Source organism: Sorghum bicolor, chromosome 3, assembly GCF_000003195.3.
Source record: "Sorghum bicolor cultivar BTx623 chromosome 3, Sorghum_bicolor_NCBIv3, whole genome shotgun sequence".
Classification (NCBI taxonomy): domain Eukaryota; kingdom Viridiplantae; phylum Streptophyta; class Magnoliopsida; order Poales; family Poaceae; genus Sorghum; species Sorghum bicolor.
In genome coordinates this window covers 60,530,972-60,555,033 of record NC_012872.2, presented here as the reverse complement: position 1 = coordinate 60,555,033, position 24,062 = coordinate 60,530,972, and the positions used below count along the sequence as shown (strand labels likewise).

Below are 24,062 nucleotides of genomic sequence, written 5' to 3'. Positions count from 1 at the left end.
CTCTTAGCTTTGAGGTTAGTGATTATGTATACCTCAAAGTGTCACCTATGAAAGGAGTCACTCGTTTTGGAGTAAAAGGAAAGTTGGCACCTCGATATATAGGTCCATATCAAATCCTTGAAAGATGTGGAAAGGTGGCATATCGTCTAGATTTACCACCCCAGTTGTTATCAGTTCACAATGTGTTCCATGTCTCTCAATTAAAGAAATGTCTTCAAGTGCCTGATCATGTCATTCATGTTGAAGAAATAGAGTTAAAGCCTGATCTGACATATTCAGAGTATCCTATCAAGGTTCTGGATCAAAAAGATCGAGTCACTCGTAGAAGAACTATCAAATATTACAAGGTGCAATGGAATCAACATACTGAAGATGAAGCCACGTGGGAATCCGAAGAGTTTCTCTTAGGAAGTTTTCCTGAGTTTCTTTCTTCCGTCTTAACCTTGTAATCTATAGTGTTATAATCTATCCCTGTTTTTGTAAAGGTTGGTTTTGGAAGTCCTTGACAAACTTCCTTTTTCCATTAGTTAGACTGTAAGGTAAATCTCGGGACGAGATTTCTTTAAGGGGGAAAGAGCTGTAACACTCTCGTGTTAAGCGAACTAAAAATGGGACATGTCATCATGAGCATTGCATCAAAAATATGTTAAGCACACACTAATGCATTAACCTAAAATAAGTTTATTTTGGATGAATGTGTTTAGGAATTTAAGTGTGTTTATTTTATGTATGGATGCTTGTTTGGAGTTTAAAAACGTTGGGTGAGAGTTTTCCGAGAAGCTTAAGGGGGGAAAACCCTAGTTTCCAAAACCCTAAATTGCCCCCTTTTGTGCAATTCAAAAACCAAGCAGAATTTGAAGTGGAGTTTAAAAGCAAAGTTGTAGATCTTGTCAAGATGTACAACTTTGGTGTTTTGAGTTTTTGAAGTTTCAGTACAAAATTCAAAGCAATTTTGAAAATACAGATTTCCGAAAAGTGTCCCCTTTTCAAACTTAAATCTCCAATTCAAAATCTGTTTGGAATTTTGAAAACTTGTCAACATGAAAGTTGTAGAGCTTGAAAAGTTGAACAACTTTCATGTTGGAAGTTTTTCAAGTTGTTGTGTAAAATCAAAAGTAATTTCTGAAATTCTGTTTTGCCCCAATTCAAAAATTTGGAATTAAACTTGAATTTCAAACTGTTTGGCTCAAGTTCATCCCTTTCCATTTCAAATCTGTCTTTGGTCATTAAAGATGTTTTGTAGCTCACAAAATTTTGTACAACTTTTATTTTGGTGAACTTTTGACTTTAGTTCAAACTTTGGCTGGTTTTCACAAAAGACAAAAAGGGGGGGGAAGGATAGAGTCGGCAACAGTGGCCGATGTGGACCTCGGTGACCTGTCCACCGCGGCCGCCGTCCGTGAAGCGCCGCCTGCGAGCGTGAGGGCACGCAGCTGCTTGGCTGCCTGTGTCGCCAGGCGACGTGGAAGCCGGCCGTTGCTTCCATTCGCGCTGTAAGCCGCGTCACCGGTCGACGCGTCTCCGTTTACCTCCGAGGGCGCCGATAAGTGACAACCGTGCCACCGCGAAATTCGCCGTCGGCACGCCCTTCCCATCTCCCCAGTGTACCGTGTCCGCTTCGCCCATGTCCTAGCTTCTTCCTGGATCCCTCACCCCGCGCTCTAACCCCTTGAAGCTCTCAGTCGAGCCTTTCTTCCTCAGCTCCGGCCATCTTCCGTCGCGAGTACCTCACCGCGGGTAGGCCTGCTCCGAGCTCCTCTACTGCCGTCGTTTGCTTCGCTGAAGTCGCGGTGAGCCACCGATACTTATGCGCCATCCTTTTCGCGTTCTTCTTGCTCGACGTGGCCGGCGTTGGCTCGGCCGAGGTGGCCGTCCGCCGCGTCCGTGGCCGTGGAAGCTAGACTAGGGGAGAGCGAGTGTTTAGGGGGTCCAGAGGTGCGCCTTGATGTGGGGAACGCGACCAGCGAGTCGCGAAGGACGATGATGGCGCGGTTGGCTCGGTCGCGCCGTCGAATCGGCCGGCCGGAGCTTGGAGACGAAGCTGACAGCGGGGGCCCGCTGTCAGCGACGTCCTGAGGGGGGGGGCGAAGGCGCGGGCGCGCGCGCAGTGCCCACTTGGGCCGAGCGGAAGCAGGCCGGCCAGCAGGCCGAGTTCCCGGGCCGCTCGTGACACAGTGGTTTTTTCTTTTTCTTTTCCTGCAGTTTTTAGATTATGTTTGAATTTGTGTAGTAAATTTTGTGCTAATCCAAAAATTTTGAGAATTTTTGTATGGCTTTCTTAAAATGAGTAGAACACATGAAAAATATTAGATTCCATTTTCTGGCAGTTTGTATATATATGAAAATTTGCCCTGTTTAATAATACATAAATCTTCCATGATTTTTAACAATTTATAGGTATATCCAAAAATCATGAAATTTAATATGTGATTTTGTGTAACTGATATCTAGCTTCATGATTAATTTCAGCTCTGTTTGATCAAGTATGCTCTGTTTCTTGATAAAGCTATTTAAAAGGCTTATAAAAGAAATAGAAATAATTAATCCCTTTAGGGTTTGGGTGATATTTTGGATTGTTTGACAACCATGGTCACTTAGCATGATATGCTCCCTGGTTATGGTTTATTTTCGTATAAATAATCTTTATGATATGATAGATTCACAATATTGCTTAATAAAGATGATAAAATTTGTTTAGAAATAATCTATGTTTTTGGGTAGCTAAGTTAGTTGTTTCTATACCGTGAAGGTAAATTGTACTCGAGATAATCATAGTTTGTTGTTGTCATTCAAGAACATGTAACCTGTCTTTATCATACCTTGAGTATATCATAATCATGCATATGCACTTTTACGTATAGAATACGCTTCGGAAGAATCTGATCCCCAGTGGGTTTCTTCCGAGTTTGTGGATCCTTCGAGAGTAGTTGAGTTTCCGAACGTCTCCTCCGACCAAGGCAAGCCCCGGACATTAAACCCTATCCTTGTATTTTCATAAAGTTATTTATATCACTTGAGTTAATATGATGCATTAGGTGAATAGGAATTGAGTGAATCCTATTTGTTGCATTATCTACCTTGATGATTTCCATATTAACCTTGATACCTGCTTTATGAAAATGCTTAGTATGCTTAACCATGCTTATTAGATAGGTTTTCAAATGAGAAAGTTTGAAGGGTTGTTGTGGAATACTTTTATGGTTAATGATGTTTAACTTGAGACCGGTCGGTGGACTTGCTTTAAGAATGGAGTCTTAAAGTAGTGTCTCCAACTGTGTCGATTAAGGACCGTACCGTTGATTGGCCTGTTGTGATTGAGACCTTTGAGTACAGCCCACATGCGGCGGTAAGCCTTACCTATAGCTATTCCGATACTTGAGAACGGCTAACCGCGTACTGGGAGTGGAAAGATGGCGAGAGTAGCGTGTACCCACCTTACGGATCTGAGATGACCGGGAAACATCTAGATTGACTGTAGGATGGTGGTGTACTGTACTCTCGGGTGACGCTGGACCCGTTCTTGTATGGGAGGATCTATAGAAAAGGTTGACATATGCAAGATTAAGTTCTACATATGTCGTGTGGTACTGAATCCCCAGCTGGGTTTAATCGATTCGAATCGCCGTGTTTCCTCGGATATGGAGCCTCAATCCTCGTACCATCATCGTAGTAATAAGTGAATCTTTGGTATAAGAAAGAGATGATTTGCTTATGCAAGTTGGATAATGATCTTGGCTAGTTATAAGTGATAATCTTGAGTTAAAACTTGAAAGTAGGCTTTAATCTTAGTAAGCTTTTATGCAAAAGAAATACTTGATCTTGTTAAAGCTTTACCTTGAATCCCCATAGCCTGCATACTTGAGTCTTCACCTCTTTTATAGTTGGTTAAGTCTTGTTGAGTACTTTCGTACTCAGGGTTTTATTAACCCATGTTGCAGGTGAATCTCTTGATTATCATTTCGATGGTCATGGTTACTTTACTCTTGTGGAGGAAAGTGACGATGAGGTTTCTGATGTGTGACCTTGGGCAAGTAAAAGTCGTTGTGTGAATCTATGGTTTATGTAATAATAAAGTTCCAAAGCCTTTATGTATCAAATACTTATGGTTTGTAAACTATGAACTTAAGTTTCAATCTATGTTATGTAACCTTTCCGCTTTTACTCTGATTTCTCTTATCTATGAAATGTTGTAATACTGTGATGCTTGATGAGGGAATTCCTGAAAAGAATGTTACGTGGATGATTCGGGTTTCCCAAGGACACCCGACAGACTTCTTGAGTCATCTGGAACTCGTGCACGACGATCAGAAGTCTTTGGGACAATGATGTGTGCATGTGGGCCACTTAATTCAGGAGGTTCTGCCACACATGATCTTATATGATATATGATCTTATATGATATATATGATATAAGATGTAAGACACCTCCTAAATCAAGATTCCTCCTAGAGTCCAAAAACACATGGATATAAGACTCTTTCTAAATTAAGATTTCTCCTAGACTCCAAAACCAAAAAATAATAGAGTTATAAATACCTCAGCTTTTGTTCCCGAGTAATATTAGTTCTTTATCCATATTTGTGTATCTTTTCTAATTCTTTTAGGCCTTGTGGTGGCACAAAGAGTCCGGCGGCCATCTTTTTTTTACTGTCGGCGGCCACTTTGGATACGTGGTGATGGTAAAGGGAGGAAGGCCTTTTTGGCAACTTAATTTTTTTTAAAGAAAAAATAAATCTTTTACCACTTGCTTCCTACGACCGGAAAAAAAATATATGCAATCACCACACTATAAAAGAGCGAGTTACTTTAGCGAGCTCTCCTTCTCTAACAACTGTTCGATCTAAATGTCGTGCTATATAAGTTCTTCGTCACTTATGATCTTATATGATGTAAGATATAAGACTACTTATAAACCAAATTCCCTCCAAAACTCCAAAAATAGAAAATAATAGAGTTACAAATACCTCAGTTTTTGGTTCCTAGATAATCTTGCTTCCTCAGTATTTGAGTTCGACCCCAACCCACATGTATAGCTTTTCTAATTTTTTACGTCCAATTCATTAGCACCGTAACATGCTTTGCACGAGAATAGTAAATAGATTAATTTTTTTAAAAAAAATATGGATGCACCGCCGCTTGCCGCGGATTGTTTGGAAAAAAATAATACATATCAAGATGCATGCATGCAACTAATAAATAGATTAATTGGAAAAAGGAAAATATGAATGCATGCATGCAACTATAATAAATAAACTAATTTAGAAAAATAGAATAATACGAAAGCACATCAATACGAATACATGCGAGTGTATGTATTACAATTAAAAAGAAAATAATAAAATTTGAGCATACATGATTTTATTTATTATGACAAACAATGAAGAAAAAGATAGCAAACATCTTACATTATTTATAGTAGAATGAACAACAACTCTAACCTGGAGTGAAAATAAAATCAACGAACGTCCAACAATACAAACACGTGCGTGTCGCACGTGTATATTTGCTAGTCTTGAAAACTTTTTAGTTTTGAGGTGAACTAAACAAGGCCATAATGTGAGCATCAATGATTTATTGTATATGGGACTTCAATGTTCAGAGTTGTCATGCGCAGTACGTGGAAGAGGGAGTGATGTTGGTTCAAACGAATGGCCAGTGCAAAAAAATATTTTTTTTTTGTCTTCTCAGCATTGAGGAACCAACGTGTCTCCGTGCCATCTTTTTTTTTCAACTCAGCATTGCCAACAATGGTAAGCACCGATGCTCCAACACTCTCTCTTCTCTTTCGGCACTGCAAAAATCATATACATTGTGGTTAGTCTCAGATTGCTGGCTAGGTGATTGTTAGGAGCATTTTGTCTTGCCTGACACTGAACATCTTAGTGAACAATATGTTTGAATCGAACTCCATATTGTCATTTGACATGTTTTAGAATTATACTTTGTATCATCATTGGATACATGTTGTTCTAACTCGCAGAGCACAAGCCATAAGCGGGGCATTCTAGGAGCAAGAAAAGAGGTTGGAAGAATCTACACATAGATAAATTGTTATGAGGTGTATTACAATTGTACTCTAAAAACGTGCTATAAGCTCATACACCAAAAGTTTATTTCAAAGAACAGAAATTACAAGTACAGAAATTCTAAAAAACTTCTTGGAGCACCTCCAAGAGTTTCCAAAACAATCTCTTGATCCATGATTCTTTTTGGCAAGATTGAAAAAAACTCCTACAACTCCCAACCACATCTCCCAATATTTTGGCGCTTGCAAAAATTAACGTCGCCGTGCAGATAAATACACGCGCGTATCCATCGCATCAATCAAAGATGGAAGGATGTGATAAAAGAATAAAAAGTAGGACATGGCTTTTGATACAAATGTATAAAAGAGCAAAAAGTATAAAAGTAATTGGGGTGACTATAGATAGTTTAGAATTCCTAATGTAAAATTTATCCTTTATCTTTTAGTCGTGAGATTTTTTTTTTAAAAAAAATCTGTTGGAGGAAGCCGAGAAATATGCTCCTAACTTTTTAAGTCATTTCAAAAAACTTACTAGTTTTCCAAGTGATTTTGTACAAACTGTTGGAGATGTTTTCATCTGAGGCACAGGGATAATTATACATAGGAGGGCAGATTTAAACAGTATTCATTGACCCATTTGCTGTGTTTTTTTTTCTAACAGTGACCCAGTGAGTAATCAGAGATTTAACAGTCACCACACACGGTGACCTTGTTCGTGTCAAAGTCGAACTGTCGATACTCGAAAGGCAGTGCCTCCTTCCACGCATCTTTTTTTTTTGGTCTTTCTGCCCATCATTTCAGATGGCATGGCTCATGATTTTGCTACAACAAGCGGCGGTGGTGTTCTCAAGCTGTGAATCCGCGATCAGCCACGTTTGCCAGCTGCGCTATTCATGCGATGCGGATGATGCTGTCAGCTGGCATGAGGATTTACCACCTACTTGCCGTAGTTGGGACAAGTGTCAGGTCCTCGTGCTGTGGTGTCCCGCTTTGTTTATCTTCTTCTCCTTCTCGAAAGCATACACTGTGGTGCTCTGAATTGCGCTGGCGTTCTGCTCTCGCCGGAACCGACCTTTGGGTGAAACCAGCACGACAATTGTTCGGCTGGATCATTTGTACATCTGATGATGCTGATCCTAATTTGTTATAAAAGAAAAATATTATTTTATAATTAAAAAAAATACGTTTTATTTTGGATATAAGTTTAAACGAACCACCTTTGAGATTGCATCTGTTCAAAGGTCACTAGAGATTTACCTGCCTGTCAGGTCATGGAAAATACCAAACCGTTGGTTAGCGGTGGCGCCGGGTTTGCACGCCAGACAACGGGAGACGAGCAGAGAGCTAGAGAACACACGTGAAGGCACGCAACTCACACGTACGATGCGTTGGAAAAGTTTATTCGGCCGTGCTACGTACCGCGCCGCCTGCAAAGCTGATCGAGCGCGAACGCGTCGATGCGTTACATGCAGAAGACGCGCGCGTGGCGAGCAGCAACAGACGGCGTGGTACACGTATCCGCCGCCCGCCGGCCGGCCGGCCGGCTTCAGCGCGAAATTTATCGGGCAGGCAACGGCAGACGGCAGAGCCTCCGCGGCTCTTCCTGGCCTGCCTGCTGCCGCCTGCTGTGCCTGAGGACGACACGGCGAGCCACGGAGCCAGATAGTTCGGTGCGCTGCACATTTGTCAGCTGCGTGTTCGCTTTGGACCGCCGTCGTACACCGGATTCCTTTTTTCCGTCCGTTTCTTCGACGGCAGGCGGTGGCGGTGGATGCAGATTCTCACGCCTGGTTTGGCGCAATCAGCTTTGGTTGAGCTGGTTAGGAAGAGGTCACGTATTTCTCCTCCGGCTTCTTCTGCGGCATTGAGCCGTCTAATCAAAATATTGTGTTCAAATAAGTCGCCATTTTATCAGACGGATCAAAAAATTAAGATTAACCGAAAATTAAAACAGCTGACACAGAATGATGATTTTCAGGATCAGCAAACGGTTTAGTTGTAACTGTGAAGTTTATTTAGATAAAAAATGATGGATATTAAGGTAAGTTCGGAACTAAGAATGGAAATGGAAATTAGTAATGTACTATGTAAATAAAGAATGTTGTCTATTCTCTATTCGGTTGTTTTGATGTTAACAAAAAAACGAGTGTCAAACATCATGCAAACGTCCGGAAACCATAGCATATTTCAGAGATATTTTACTTTATTATTTAAAACTATACTATAATAGTATTATGAGGAGCTCTCACAGTGAAAGCACCTAGAAATTATGAGATTAATGGAGAACAAGAAGAAAATATGCACAGTAGGATTTTTTGATAGAAAAATTAGAAATGGATAGTCTAGATAAATCATAATTATCAAACAACTAAATTCAAAGTTAAAATTACAAAGAAAAAAAGTTGCTTGATTTTCATATGGGGGAAAAATACAAACTAAAAATTTAGTGTTATACTACCAGTAAAGTCCAAAAGAAGGGATTACGTGCATGCAAAAGAGATACCCAAGTTAGGTATCATTATCTTAGCATACCTTTTTTTTTAAAGAGAAACCTCTGCTTTTTATAGAAAGCAACATGTTTTGGATACAAAACTGGGGAAACCAGTGTCTCAAACAAGCAAAAGACCAACAAAAAAGAAGAGAGCCACTTAGCTAGCCTTTAACAAAAACATTCAAATTTCAAAGACATCCGTAGGCATCACCGCGCTTGCTTTAAAGCTTCTCAACCAGTGTAGCATCATATTCTTCACCTGGGATACCTTCCATTTATCAGCATCTTTTAAGGGCAGTAACCATCTCTGCATTAAAGACAAGGCATTATATAAAATATCAGTGGGCGCCTTGGGAAATTGTTTTTCAATCGCCATCTTGTTTCGGGTAATCCATAAAGTCCAGGCAAAACCAGCAAAGAGAAACATGAGAACTCTAATTGGAAGAGGCCCCTTGCCATGCAACCAAACTTCTAAAAATTCTTGCAAGGAATGAGGAAAATCACCCAAACCAAAAATTTCTTTGATGATAGCCCAAGTCATTCTAGCAAGCACACAATCAAAGAAAATATGGTTTACAGTTTCTAAAACCCCACAGAGACAACATTTCCCATCTCCTCTCCAACCCCTTTTGGCCAAAGATTGCCCAACTGGCAGTTTGTTATTGAAAGTTTGCCACAGAAAAAATTTTATTTTGAGAGGGATTTTGCATTTCCAAATAATCCCGGCAACCCTACTCGGCATGCCCCTATTAGATAAAAACCGATACAGAGACTTAGTTGAGAAAGTTTTTGATTTGTCCAGCTCCCAGTGCACTTTATCCGGAACATCACCATCTAAAGACACATGTTGAAGTTCATTGTAAAGAAGAGTCCATCTTTGAAATTCCTCAGAGGAGAGAGCTCTTCGAAAATCTACAACCCATTCCAACTCAACCCAACAATCAGCCACCGAGCATTCAGGATGCCAAACCATCTTGTAAAGATCATCATACAAGATTTTCAATGGCACGTTATGTAACCAGCTATCTTGCCAAAACATGCAATTTTTGCCATTCCCAATAGTGAAAGTAGCCCCCCATTTGAAAAGATGTTTAACTCTATGTAACCCTTGCCAAAACTGAGATCCCCTTTTAGATTTAGATGTAAAAAAATTAGTATTCTTCATGTATTTGGCATTCAGTAGATGAAACCATAAAGCATCCGGCTCCTGCATAATCTTCCAAATCCATTTAACCAACAGACAATCATTCATCAACCTGGTGTTAATAATGCCCAGACCCCCCTGGTCCTTAGGTCTAGACACCATATCCCATTTTGCCATATGGTATCTAAACTTATCTTCAGTCCCCTGCCACAGAAAGTTAGCTCTTATGCTATCCATTTTTTTATGTACCCCATCTTGTAGCCAATAAAAGCCCATACAGCATAGAGGAATGCTACTAAGACAAGAGTTAGTTAAAATTTGTCTTCCCCCAGAGGTAAGATGTTTTCCTTTCCAGGGGTCTAATCTCTTGAGAAGTTTTTGCGTCAGGAAAGAAAAATCACTGATATGTAAATTCCTGTAGCCAATAGGGATACCTAGATATTTCATCGGCATCTCACCTAAAACACAGTTTAACATATTTGCCATACTCTCTTTTTCTCTCTGATTAGCTCCAAAAACATAAACTTCACTCTTATGATAGTTGATCTTAAGACCTGACAACCATTCAAAACAGTATAAGATCAATTTCAGATTCCTGATGGATAGATCTGAACCATCAATCAAAATAACCGTATCATCAGCATATTGTATGTGAGAGATACCCCCCGGCAAGAGATTATTTAAAACCCCTTGTATGTGTCCCTTACTGACAGCATTGTCCAGCAAAACCTCCAGAAAATCTGCTACTAAATTGAAGAGCAGAGGAGACATTGGATCACCTTGTCTGAGACCCCTAAACGTTTGGAAGTAGGGACTCCTCTCCCCATTCACATTAATGCAGACCTTACCTCCTTTAACTGCATTCATAACCCATTGAATCCATCTAGGAGGAAAACCTCTCCCTTCCATCACTTGCTCCAAGAAAAGCCATCTAACTCTATCATAGGCCTTTTCAAAGTCAATCTTAAGAATGAGGCCCTTTTGATTAGAGGAATGTAGCTCATGAATGACTTCATGCAAAACTACTATACCATCTAAGATATTCCTCCCTTTGATAAAACCTGATTGGTTTTTCCCTACTATCCTTTGAGCAATAGGGACTAATCTATTAGTTAAAACCTTAGTAAAACACTTAAAGTCTACATTGAGGAGACAAATGGGTCTGTACTGTTTGATATTATTAGCCTCCCTGACTTTAGGAATCAAAGTAATAACCCCAAAATTTAGTCTTTTAATATCTAAATTCCCTGTCCAGAAATCTTGAAACATGCCCATGATCTCACCTTTGATAGTCCCCCAAAATTTCTGAAAAAAGATAGGGCTAAAACCATTTGGTCCAGGAGCAGAGTTCACCTTCATGTCCATGATGGCTCCCTTAACTTCTTCTACTACAAAAGGTTTCTCTAAACCTGCTCTTTCCACACCATTTAGACACATCCCTACCGGCCAGAAACAATCTTTGAGATTGATAGAGCACTCATTACTGTGACCAAACAGATTTTTGTAAAAGACCACAATATGGTCAGTAATCTCTTTTTGGCCTCTAATTTCCCCCTCCTCAGATTCTAGGGAAGCAATTAAGTTTTTCCTCCTTCTACCATTAGCAAACTGATGGAAAAAATGGGTATTGGCATCCCCTTCCAACAACCATTTATTCCCAGCTTTTTGTTTCCAGTGTAACTCTTCAGAAATATTTATATCCTCCAATTTATCTTCTACCTCCAGTCTTTCCTCCCATTCCTCTAACGTTAATAATCTGAATTCAGCTATCTTATCCAATTCTTGAAGTCTAAGGGCCAAATTATCTCTCTCCCTTTTTTGATTACCCAGGAATTGTAAGTTCCAGCCTCTCAAATATTTCCTCAAAAACTGAATGCACCCCTGCCACCTATTCAGCGAGCAATTTTGAGTATCTCTAAAAAAGACCCATCTATTATGAACCAGATCAGAAAAGCCCTCCCTTTGTAGCCATTGTTCATCAAAAAAGAAATATCTAGGTTTTTGTTCTCCTTGATCTCCAGTGTTAAGGATAAGAGGACAATGGTCAGAGCCTATTCTAGCCTTCACCCAAGCAAAGCAAGTTGGGAAATGCATTTCCCAGCTAGTAGTAACAAGGATTCTGTCTAGTTTAATCAAGGTGGGATTTCTCTGTTTGTTGGACCAAGTAAACTTGTTCCCACTGCAAAAAATCTCCCTCAACTGAAAACGCCCAATGAAGTTATTAAAAAGATCCATAAGATTTTGATCCCCAGTACCCTAATTCCTATCTTTGTTACTCCTAATTAAATTGAAATCCCTACCCATCATCATAGGAAGACTCAAGTCATTACAGAAAGAGGAAAGATCCACAAGAAAGTCCTTAGACAGGCTGTGTTGGGCAGGGCCGCAAACATTGATGACCCAGAACCTATAGTTAGAAATTCTGTCCCTGACAAGAACCCCCATGAAGAAATTCTCATAAATGCAATCTTCTACTTCCAACCTTTCCCGGTTAACTCCTATCATCATTCCCCCTGAATGACCCTTAGAGGGAGACCAAAACCAAGTAAAATCCTGATTGCCTGCTAACTCTTTAAGTTCCCAATCATCAAAGTTTTGTTTAATGGTTTCCTGTAACGCTACAACCTCCAAGTTATCAGAGAGAATATGCTTCCTAACTAAAGATCTTCTATGTGGTTTCCCCAAACCTCGGACATTCCAAAACATAACTTTCATTTCAAATTTTGTATAGGTTCAGCCCCTATTACCATACTGGAATCCATCCCATTTTCTCTCCCCTTGAGAGTAACTGAGTGGAAATCCCTTTGATCATTGGAAATCACCCCCATGGTAAGATCCAATTCCTCCTCCTCTGTTTGAGGAGCAGTTTTCTGTTTTTGTTTCTCTAAGAAACTGTTATAATTGGCTTCAGCAATCTTAGCTCTTGCCAACTCCTCAGTTTTAAAAGCATCTAGATGCATATCCACATTACCCATCTCCAAATTTAGGTCAGAAATAACAGCTTGCAAAATTGAATTGGGGCAATTATTCAGGATAGTAAAAGAATTTTTATTGGTACCTGATCTTGTGTTCTTAGTCATAACCCTCTGAGCCGCTTTCGTAGCAATTGGGACCCCATCCCTTGGAACTCTAGAACTTGTCCTTGTAGCCATCACCACCCTTTTTGGTTTCCTGGCTTTTCTGACTTTAGAAGCTTGCCATCCCTGACCCCCATTTTCACCCTCACTATCTTTGTCAATGATTGAAGCATTATCCATTAAATCTTCAGCACATCCATTCTTCTTTTGACCTATGTCTTGAGTAAAGTGGAGATCAGACATATTCTCAGTTGTAGATAACAGTGAGTCTTCTTGAGTAAGACCTTCCCCCTCTTCATTCTCTTGCATTTCCTTTTCACCAGGTAGCAACAGTTTAGGCCACATGCATCTGTCCAACAAATACTCTCCATCTCTCCCATGTACCAAGATTTGAGAAGCAGCAGTGATGTCCATACTCTCCACAATATGATCCTGATGGGGATCTGGACCTTTTTCCCCAACCTCCATGTCCAAATCTACCTTGTCCTTGAGATGATGATCTGCCTCAGTCATGACTTTTTGATCAATGTTGACCATACCAATCCCTGGATGGAAAGCAGCTAGAGGAGTAGCAAAAGTGTTCCCATTATTTCCATCCTGAATCTTTTCTATATCTTCTACCATAGAGTCTTCCTGATTAGGATCCATTTCCTTATCAATTTGTCCAACCCTGTCAAATTTACCCAAACTCTTCTTAGCATGCTCATCTTTGCTTGACTTGTCCCGGTCTTTATCAGTTCTATCATCAGGTTTATCTGACCCAGGAGGACCTCCTTTACCTCCTTTCCCAGGCCTCTGCTTTCCTCCTTCTACCTCAAACCTGATGAGCTTGCCAATCCCATTAAAGAAAATCTCCACAGCCCCCTTAATAGCTCCTGGATTCCTACATCTTCCCTGGACCCTCACATGTTCCTCTTTTATAATACTAAGTTCATCAATCACTAGAGGCTCCACAACCAACCCTGCAATTTCTTTTATGGACTCCACATCTCTAACCAAATCAGGGATACCATGCACTTTGACCCAAATAGTTTGAAGGAGAGAAGAGGTATCAAATTCCCTTGCTGTTTTTTCTAATTTACCCTTCAATCCATATAGAGACATCTGGAACTCAGAAAGCTTGGTGAATGTATCCAGTGAAGTTTTATCTGGGAAAACCACTAAATATTCTTGAAGATGAATCTGTTTGACCTTAAAGTCCCAACCATCTCTGACCAGATGTTTCAGTTCCTTGTCCACCTTCTCTTCAGAAGCCTCCCCTGCTAGGATAATGAGTAACCCAGTATTTTGATGAGTTTTGATCGTTGCTTCAGGGAAATTCATTGCATAAAACCCCTGTCCTGGAACTCCAAAGCCATACATCTTTAGTTTCTTGCTGTCAACATTGCAATCTACCGCCATATGGCCCTTCTCCTTGCACTTGTAGCATACAGGCACATTTGTGCATTCAGCTTGAACATGACCAGAACCCAAACATCGGTAACATTTGATATCTTGGTTAGGAGCCCGATTACCTTTGTTGTTCCCCCTTTCTTTATCTCCTATCTTGATAATTTCCTGCCCAGGACGACGATCTGGATGAGACCAGTCACCTCTTCCAACAGAACGTCCCCCATGGCCCATACCTTTGATCCCTTGCTGATTAGGACCTTGGTACCACCCCCCTTGTGGCCCTTGGTTTGAAGATTGAAATCTGTTCCCTTGCTGACCTTGAGAGTATTGACTGCCTCCCCTGCCCCCAACAACCCCTCTACCAGGAAAAGCCCTGTCTTGATCAAGAGATCCAGGAACCATACCTCGAGTATCACCTCCTTCATGCTTTCTCCCCATAGGATTCTCTCCCTGATTCCATGTCTCCCTTTGCAGTTGCCTTCTCAGATCTTGATCTTGTCTGAATTCCTCTTGGAGTAAATCATCTTCCTCCATCCATCCCTCAAGCCGCCAATCTTCCTGTCTCCTCTTCGGAGGCCGGAAGGGCCCTCGGTTCGCCATCCCTAACCCTACCACTGCAGCAAACGACTGAGACAGCGGCGCAGGAGAAGGTAGACGCCGAATCTTTTTGGCTAGGTATCCAAAGCGCCTGACCTCAAGTTGTTGGGCCGGATAGTAAAGGTCCAAAGTTAAATTCCCTTTAGGAATCCAATACCAGCCTGGTCCTGGGTCCAGCCCACTGGGAACCCAAGAGTGGTTAAACCTGTAATCCATCCAAACCCCATTTTCCTCCCGCTCTTCTTCATCCTGTAGGAGAGCCTGTTCATCCTTTGCGCTCCCCCATTGTACAGACAACATCTTTTCCATAGATGACTCCAAATGACGACAAGCATTATCCAATCGATCCAATTCCGAATTACTTGCAACAGAGAAAATATGTTGTCGAATGTCTTCCTCTAATTGCTTTTTTGCCCTCTGTTTTCCCCCAACAGTGGACAGACAGTAACCTGAATGATCCATTAGAGGCACTGGCACAATTTCCAGTCTACTTTTAGTCTTATTCGTCATCGGAACCGTACCAAGCTGAGGCCAATTTTTCTCCCAATCCTTACCCCAGTTGTCCTCATTCAACCTCGGAACAGTCTTAGAAATATCAGACTCAATTCTCTCCCATACGCCAAGACTGGGAAATGACTCCCCTGTCATCCCCACCGATTTAGCAGGAAAAGGCTCAAAACCCCCCTGCCCATATTGTATTTGACCACCAAACTTACTATCAGGAGCACGATCATGTGTCTGTGAACTCTCTGTGCCAGAAGCAGAACAGGCAGTATGGATCGATGACTTAGTGCGCGCATCCTGATTCACCGTTTGTGACTCCTGACTTCTATCAGAATCAGCAAAAGTATTCCCCAATTTCTCCGACAGAGATTCAGGTCTCTCCAAACTCATCCTCTTACCCGAATTCATGCTAATGCGATGGTGATTTCTAGCGATGAAATTAGCATCATGAATTTGTTTGTCACAATCGTCACATAAGCACACATCATCCGCAGGGCAAAACCAGGTCGCAGGATCATCACAAATGGCACAGAGCTTGGACTCCCCCGTCATGACGAACCCTAGAAACCCGCCCCCGAAGCGATAGGAGGAGAAAAACGCACCGGATCTAATTCACCTCGCAGTCCTCCAGACGCCGTACCTTTTATGCGGAAGTCCCTAAGTTCTCACCGGAGAAAGCCCGGCGGTTGGCCGGCGGCGCGTCGCTCCTTGTTTCCGCCCGCGGCGTCGCCTCTCCCCCCTCGCCGTAACCATGGAATTTTACTGTGGCTTACCTCCTTCTGTTTGTTGTCACTTCTTATCTTAGCATACCTATGAAAAAAAATACTAGAACACGTTTCTCATGCCGCACCTTTCCCTTGTACTCTATTTTGCCATCTCATCCTATCCTCTCATAGTATCACTAACATTATCGTGTTACTCTTTTCCCCTAGGTGGAACGTTTTGGTACCACCATCGATATCGACAAAATTAAATGTTAGGTTGATTTGGTGTCGGCAAAAATTGCACATCCATAGTACAATAGTGGCAAAATGAATGAGAGGAAGATCTAAGAAAAAAAATTGGTCAACTACAGCTATATAAGAAGATAGTGCAATTGATGTAGTGAGATAAACAGCTACATTTAAAATATTATTTTCTTCATATAAAAAAGCATGAATATCACATTGAAAAAGCTAGCATCGTCTGTGCTATCTGCGTGGGCAATCCAGCTAGTTTATATATAAACTAAAGGTGTTATTTTTTATTATTTATAATGACGGATGTGGATCATTTAGATGTAGACTTTTGTGTTACTTTGCATTGTCTTTATAATAGTAGAGATGGCTAATTTAGATGCAATATTGGAATATATTTTAAATGATCATTTATAACAGTAAATGTGGATAACTTAGATGTTAATTTTAGGTTATTTCGAATTCTGATAAATGACAAAAATGGGTCATTTAGATCCAATTTAAGGGTTACTTCATGTGTTTCTCATAGTGCAGATATGAGTATTTTTTTTATAAAATATAAAAAATTAACGTATTACTAGAGATGATGAATATAATATATTAAATCTAAATAATATATGTTTCTGAGTACTATAGAATTTCTAATATATGTTTCTCATAGTGCAGATTAAATGTGCATCGTCTCTTCAAAAAAAGATTAAATGTGCATCAAGTTAATGATAGTAAGATTTTCATCCATCCATGCTCAAACCTCCCGACTCCTGTGAAACAAAAGCATGGGCCATCCAAATAACAACCCATAATACATTAACGGAGTACAACTTTTTTTTTAAAAAAAAATGTATTTGTGAAAACATGGACGATGGCTATCCCGCCGGGCCTTGTCATATGCTGATCCATCGATGATCGATCATCCACGATGACGACTCTGAGGTCATCGTTATGACCGAATGCATCTGATCATCGAAACTTCAGTTAGGCCACCTTGCTGGAAGCCTTAGCTTGAATCAGGCGTGCGATGCGATTAATTTGCCGTTCCTTCAGAAGATTATATATAAAAGATACCACTCCAGCGTAATCAAAAGGAACGCACACAACTGTTCCAATCACGTTTTGATGATAAGCATCGGCCCTGTCCCTCTTGCCAGCGAAATGATGATGATTCCCTGGCATCAACTGAACAATTTTCCCAGCTCTACTACTTAAAACTTTTTGACAGGTGCATGCACGATACAGATCCAAGCTCACGTACAGCCACAAGCCAAGTACTACACCTGTGCAGCTCCCGTGCCTGGCCAGTCGCCACCTGTGCAGCGCTGCTCGCTGGCGAGTTGGCGGCCGGCCGCCTTTTGGTAGGCACTCCACTTGCATTACCTCTCGCAGTTTCTGCCTCGACAGGTGTCCGGGGTCACAGGTTCGCTCCATTTTTTTTTATTTTTTTTTGGCGCTCCGGCGTCCAGGAGAGCCGTTGTGGCGGTGGCTTTGGTTCTTGGCGGAGGAGCGCGACACGTTGCGCATCGGTAGTGGCCGGCGACGCCGGGAGTACGCTGGCCGTGTGCCTGGAGCTTCAGAATTTCGTCGTCCTTTTTTGAAAAAAGCAGTGGACGGAGAGGTCCGGAGCATGAGCATCGCAACAAGAAAACGAAGGGCTGCAGGCAGGAGGGTACGGTACCGTTGGAGTGGAGGCAGGAGTACAGCAGCAGTACTCCGTAGGAGTAGAAAACGAAGCGCCAGGCAGGACCGACCGGCCGGAACTGTCGAGATTAGAGAAGAACGGTTATCGGATGGCAGCTGCGTCATGGGCAGCGTTTAGGCCTTGTTTAGTTCCAAAATTTTTTGCAAAATCGACACTGTAGCACTTTCGTTTGTATTTGACAAAAATTGTCCAATCATGGACTAACTAGGCTCAAAAGATTCGTCTCGTCAATTTTGACCAAACTGTGCAATTAGTTTTTATTTTCATCTATTTTTAATACTCCATGCATGCGTCTAAAGATTCGATGTAACGGAAAATCTGAAAATTTTTGCAAAATTTTTTGGGAACTAAACAAGACCTTACACAGTGCTTGACGACCTTTGATGAAGTTATGGCACCCCTCCACGGCGGGTTTGACTTTTGCATCATTAAAACCGGCGTCAAGTCAACCTGGAGAGCTACAGTGTTGCTGGCACATTAAAACCGGGAGGTTCATGTAAATGACGATGGTGTAAACGCGTTCTGAAATAACGGCAGAGTAGGCGGTAATAGAAGGACACGTCTGCTACTTGTTTCAGAGCTAGTACCTTGGAGTCCGGGACCCCTGGAGGCTGGAGTACGTAGCGCGAGTTTGATCACCAAACTGAACAGCAGTACCGTGTACGGAGTACGTACGTACGTACGTACTTCGTCCGGTGAATCGCACAGAAGTTTGGGGGCTGTTAACCTAGACCTCCAGGTGGTACCTCGATCAGTTTGGTGCCACCACTGTGCTGACGTGGACGCTGAGTTGGTCGAAACTCACCTAGAATTAACGAATGTGGAGTCCTCTCGCTTATCCATCCGAGTTTCCTTTACATCAGCAGGCAGCAGGCCTTCTACTTCTAGACACACACAACACGGTCGCCATCACATACTATACTCACACACCCGTTTGCGCCCTGGAAGATTCCATTCCAAGCCGTTGACTCCACCGAATCAACCTCGCCTTCCAAACATCTCAAGAAACCTTCCATCCATGATGCATGTACTCACACTTCTACAGAGAGAGCAAATGTTCTGGGCCTCTCTCGAACATTGGGTGCCATCGTCCACCAGTTATTAAAAAGTTCTAGAATTTTAATCTCGTGTGGCCTCCCTCTTCTCCGAGCCTAGACTACGTACTCCTGGGCATTGTTTAGTTCAAAAAAATTTACAAAATTTTTCAGATTCTCCATCATATCAAATCTTTAGACACATGCATGAAGTATTAAATATAGATAAAAATAAAAACTAATTACACAGTTTAGTCGGAATTAACGAGACGAATCTTTTGAGTCTAGTTAGTATATGATTGGATAATATTTATCAAATACAAACGAAAGTGGTATTATTCTGATTTTACAAAATTTATTGGAACTAAACAAGACCCTACTTGTTGCGCCCGAACGTTGACGCGAAAGGGGCCAGAAAGCACAAAGTGGCCAGACAAGCGACCTCACTAAATTACGGACGTTCACCCATATCGAAGCAAACGATCAATTTCAGACATACCTTATTTGGAAAAAAAATCTCACCCCTTTCTCTTTTTGGCAACCAGCTGCATATGCGCAACGCTTCTTCCGCACTTCTACATTCATGCGCGCTTTTTAAGGATGACTATAGAAAAAGAGAAATATTTATTTCAAAATACTATAACTTTTGAACGGCGTATCTTTTTTTAATTTCGTCTGCACTGATGTGTTCTACACGACAAGACGAACAAAAGTAGACCCCACTTGCACATGTTTCGAAGATTTATTTTTTCTACTACCAATTTATGTATATTAACTTACATCTTATAACTTATGCCATGAAAGTTATAAAATATAACTTATGCGAAAAACTTAAAATAAAATTCTATAATACACATATTTTTGCTAATAAAATAAAATTCTTCGAAACATATGTAAGTGGGGTCTAGTTTTGTTCGTCTCGTCGCATAGAACACAGTGATGCAAACATAAATAAAAATAGATACACTATTTAGAAGTTATAACATTTTGAAATAAATGTTTTGCTTTTTTCAACATGACAACAGCGATGACGTCAACGCAGGGGAGGGAGTTAAGCTCTATCGTTTGTTGTTGGATGGTTCGCTGGGAAAAGAAAAGGAAGCGGGAACGGAAAACGAAAAAAAAGACGCGGTCGGATCGTTCGCTGGGAAAGAAAACTCTGAACGACCCGAAAAGTGGAATTGGGCCAGACAAGCGGAGACCTGAGAGAGAGGCAGCCGAAAGCTGTGGACTCTACCGTGGCAAGAGCTGCAGTCTCCCGTGGACTCCATCTGTGCGCTCCGGTATCTTCTTCGCCCTTATCCCCTGTGGCCTAAAATCGGACGCCGCCCATCCGTACTCCTATCCACACCACCTGGACACCAAACAAACTTGGTGGCCAAATTGCACGAGGAGTCCCCCCGACCGGCTTGCCGCCACGCGATGACGCGACTACGGCACCAGCCACGCCGGGGCCGGGCCTGTGTTGCCAACCTAGTCTCGACACGCGTCGCCGCGGGCAACCGGTACGTAACGGGCGGACAATCAGCCACGGTACCGCGGCGGAGCGAGCCTAATCATTGTGCCGCCCGGAGCTTTGACCGCGTACGGAACGGCGGTGATCGGTGAGGCACCGCACCTAGCCAGCCAGGGCCCCCGCCTGGCCGCCCGCCCGCCCCCGCAGACTCGCAGAGTGCGCCGTGACGGAACCCATGATGCGGGTGTCGCGTCAGCCGGCGCGACGCCGTGGCGCCGGCCCCATCCGTGACCTCACGCGCGCACCGACTCGGCCGCCACCAGCCCAGCCCAGGGCATCTGCCCGCCCGTACGTAGTGAGGGGAGGCGCCGCAGGACGGTGCTGTGGATACCGCGGTCGGCGGGGGCGGGGCCCCGCGGCGTATCCCGCCCGTCGCGTTTGCCCGTTCCCCGTCGAAAGGGGTAGATGCGCTGCCTGGCTTTGCTGCGCGAGTGCCTGTTGCTTTTCGTTCTTCGCGTCAGGCGTCATCCCAGCCGACGCCCGCCCGCGCGCGAGCGCGACGCCGCCAGTGGTCGACGGTTTGCCGAGCCCGGTGGTTTATGTTTAGTTTAGTGGCGGGACGAGTGCGTGCGTGTAGGCTGACGCCGGCGCCCCGCGGGCATCCATCCCGTGTCGTGCCGATTCGAGGATCGGAGAATCCACGGCCGGTTTCGCGGCCCAGAAGCCGTGGATTGGAACACACGCACAGCTCCTGGAATAAACCCAGGTGTTCTCGAACAATTAGCGTTCACGGTTCACGGCTTCACGCCGCGGTGTTCGTCCGTTCTCGAATGAACCAGGTCATGCTATGCCACTCACGTCGGTTCTTTTCGGCGCGGTTACAGCAGCCAATCTTTTTTTCTTTTTTTTGCCTCGGCACGGTGCTAGAGTTTTGACTTACGCCCTATTCGTTTGAGTCAACATTTTTTAGACAAACGAACAGACTAAAATCGGCGATAGCAAGGTGTGAAAGGAGGCCATCAAAACAGAGCGAGAGCAGCACATCAAAAACTGGTGTGGTTACTGTGGCAGATTATTTCCACCTACGCACGTGCGAGTGTTGCATGTGGTGCCGATCGTGGTCTGTCTCGCGTATACCGATGGAAAATTAGGCATGAGCAGGGTATCATGACGGGGGAATCGAACAGAGCAGCACAGCGAAAATTTGTGGGAACCCATAACTTTATTGCATTAATGACTAGATTACAAGGCACTAACTGACATGAGAGTGCTACTACATGACAGTGCGAACTCAAATAGTGTTTCTCCTGACGCTCAACTGAAGCATCCGCAGCTGCTGGAACATCATCGCCACCACCGAACGGCACGTCGTCTGCTTCCAGTTCATCATCACTGGGGAGGCCGCCGCCGCCGACAGCCATCTCCCCAGCTGGCACCGCCAGGGCGCTGGACACTTTACCTGGCGCGCAGCGCGACACCTGGACCGCCGCGCCGCAAGCCGCCTCGGCCACCTCTTGCTGCTGCTGCTGCTGCTCGCCGAGCACGTCGATCCACCCGTCCTCGCTGTCCCAGTCGGGCAAGCCGCAGGGGGAGGACGCCAGTGACTTGATCCTCTCCGACGCATTCCCTGACGACACCTCGTCCGCGTCGTCGTCGTCGGACTCCGACTCGGACTCCCAGAATGCGGCGTCCAGCGTGCTCTTGGGAGACGCCCGCCGCGGGGCCTTGTCGTCATGATCCGCAAATGCCACGAACGGGTGCTCCAAGAGCTGCGCGGCGGTCCACCGGTCGGCGGCGTCTCGCGCGAAACAGCAGGCCAAGAAATCCTCGGCGTCCGCAGACAGCCAGAACGGCACCTCCGGCACGGCGTCCGTGTACCCGATCCGGTGGACCGCCGCGAGGACGTCGTCGTCACCCATGTCGCTCCAGGGGGCGCGGCCGGTGGCCATCTCGATGACCGTGCATCCCAGCGCCCAGACGTCGGCGGCGGGGCCCTGGTCCTCCCCGCGTGCCACCTCGGGCGCCATGAACGCCGGCGTGCCGCCGATCGGGCCCGCGGAGCCAAACGCCCTCGCGCACCCAAAGTCCGCGAGCTTGGCGCGGCCGTCGGCGCCGATCAGCACGTTCCGCGCCTTGACGTCGCCGTGCACAACGGAGCATCGGCCATGGAGGTACGCCAGCGCGCGGAGCACGTCGGCCGCGTACCCACGGATGGCGCGCTCCTCGAGCGAGCCCCCATTCCGGGCCACCTCGTCGGCGAGGGAGCCACCTGGGGCGTACTCGAGGAAGAGGTTGTACGACCCTTCCTCCGCGCCCTCGCCGCCGCCGACGCAGCGCACGACGTGGGGCGAGGACAGCCCCGCCAGCAACGCCTGCTCCCGGCGCAGCGTCGTCGCCGCGTCGCGCGCGCCGGCTGACTTGACCGCGAACAGCTCCCCCGACGCGGCGTCCGACGCCAGCGACACCACGGCGCCCGACGCGCCCCGGCCCAGCGTCCGCAGTCTCCTCCAGTGCCCGCCGCTCACGGCAACCGCCGCCGCCGCCGCCATGGCTCCTCCTTCGCGCCTCTGTTCTTGCTGTGGTTACTTGCTTGGTTGCTGCTTTCGCTCGCGATGTGCTTTGCTGGTGGTCTTTTTGTTTGGCCTGAGCTGGAAAATTGTGAGCCTGGCCTTTGATGTGGGTGAGTTGCGAGCGTTTATATACAAAGCTGGGGAGGGAGAAGACGAGTTGGGGTTAATTTGGGTGGGGGTGGGGGATTAGTTTAGTGAGGAGGGTGTTTGGTGTGCGTCAAAGGCTCAAGTTGGGTGGGGGAGGCGAGGGGCGGGATTTAGCAAATCGGCAAGGGGGGGAAGGCGTGGGTCGCGCGTCGCGTCGCGTCGCGGCCCGCCCACGCGCGGGAATTGGACGGCGTGTGGTGTGGTGTGGGTGGGAACGCGCGGTGCGGGCGGGCGCGACTCGTGCGGCTAATTAACGAGGGCCTGCGGTGCGGGCGCCTCCCGCGGCTGCCCCTCCCTCAGTTAGCTTGCCGCTGCCGGCGCGGCGTCAACACTTTTCCACCGGCGTCACCCGGTTTCCTTATTTTTGTTGCGATTGCGATATGCTATAAACATGCTGCGTTTTTCTAATTGCCTCGTGTTACAGGGACCGTGATCTGAGATCGCAGAAATGAGATGCCTGATTTGGAGGATCCCCGACATGGCTAGCACATGCCAATGATCGGTATTAGAAAACCTATTTGTGTGTTTGTTCAGCAAAAAGGATACTCTACCAGTATAGTAGTATTAGAAAAAAGTCTAATCCTGTAATGGCAGTGCTCCCCGGCCCTGCTCGTTTTCCTCGTGTGATTAGACGCGTGAGCGAGAGGTCGAACTTCTTCCAGGGACCAAAAACAGGTATGGAACACGAGCGTGCAACGTTTCCCGTCGGTCGGTCGCGCTAATTAATCCGCGGATGCACCGGTCCAGTACACTGAGTACAGCAGCAGCAGCACCGGTCAAGAGTCAAGACTGGACGTGCAACGGCCGGCCGGCCGAACAAAACCCCCCCAAGTTGCGACGACCCTTGCCGTCGTGGCCGGTTCTCCATCTCACAGAGACGATACGGTCCATACGGATCGAACGCCGCGAAAGCGAGGTCCAGCGGCCGTAGCACGGTTGGTGATCGGGACCTGCTCGGGTGCCGCCGGTGATC

The 24,062-nt window shown here is 44.8% G+C and overlaps 2 protein-coding genes across 2 annotated transcripts; both read right to left on the bottom strand.

The window, feature by feature from the left end:
- On the bottom strand, positions 8,440 to 13,317 carry LOC110434164. Its single transcript, XM_021457950.1, has 2 exons — positions 12,719 to 13,317; positions 8,440 to 8,823 (listed from the first exon to the last, which is right to left on the bottom strand). Exons 1-2 carry the CDS (start codon positions 13,272 to 13,274, stop codon positions 8,795 to 8,797), a joined length of 585 nt encoding a protein of 194 aa, XP_021313625.1. The 5' UTR covers positions 13,275 to 13,317; the 3' UTR covers positions 8,440 to 8,794.
- On the bottom strand, positions 21,345 to 23,167 carry LOC110434163 (mitogen-activated protein kinase kinase kinase A-like). The gene has a single exon (XM_021457949.1). It carries the CDS (start codon positions 22,919 to 22,921, stop codon positions 21,455 to 21,457), a length of 1,467 nt encoding a protein of 488 aa, XP_021313624.1. The 5' UTR covers positions 22,922 to 23,167; the 3' UTR covers positions 21,345 to 21,454.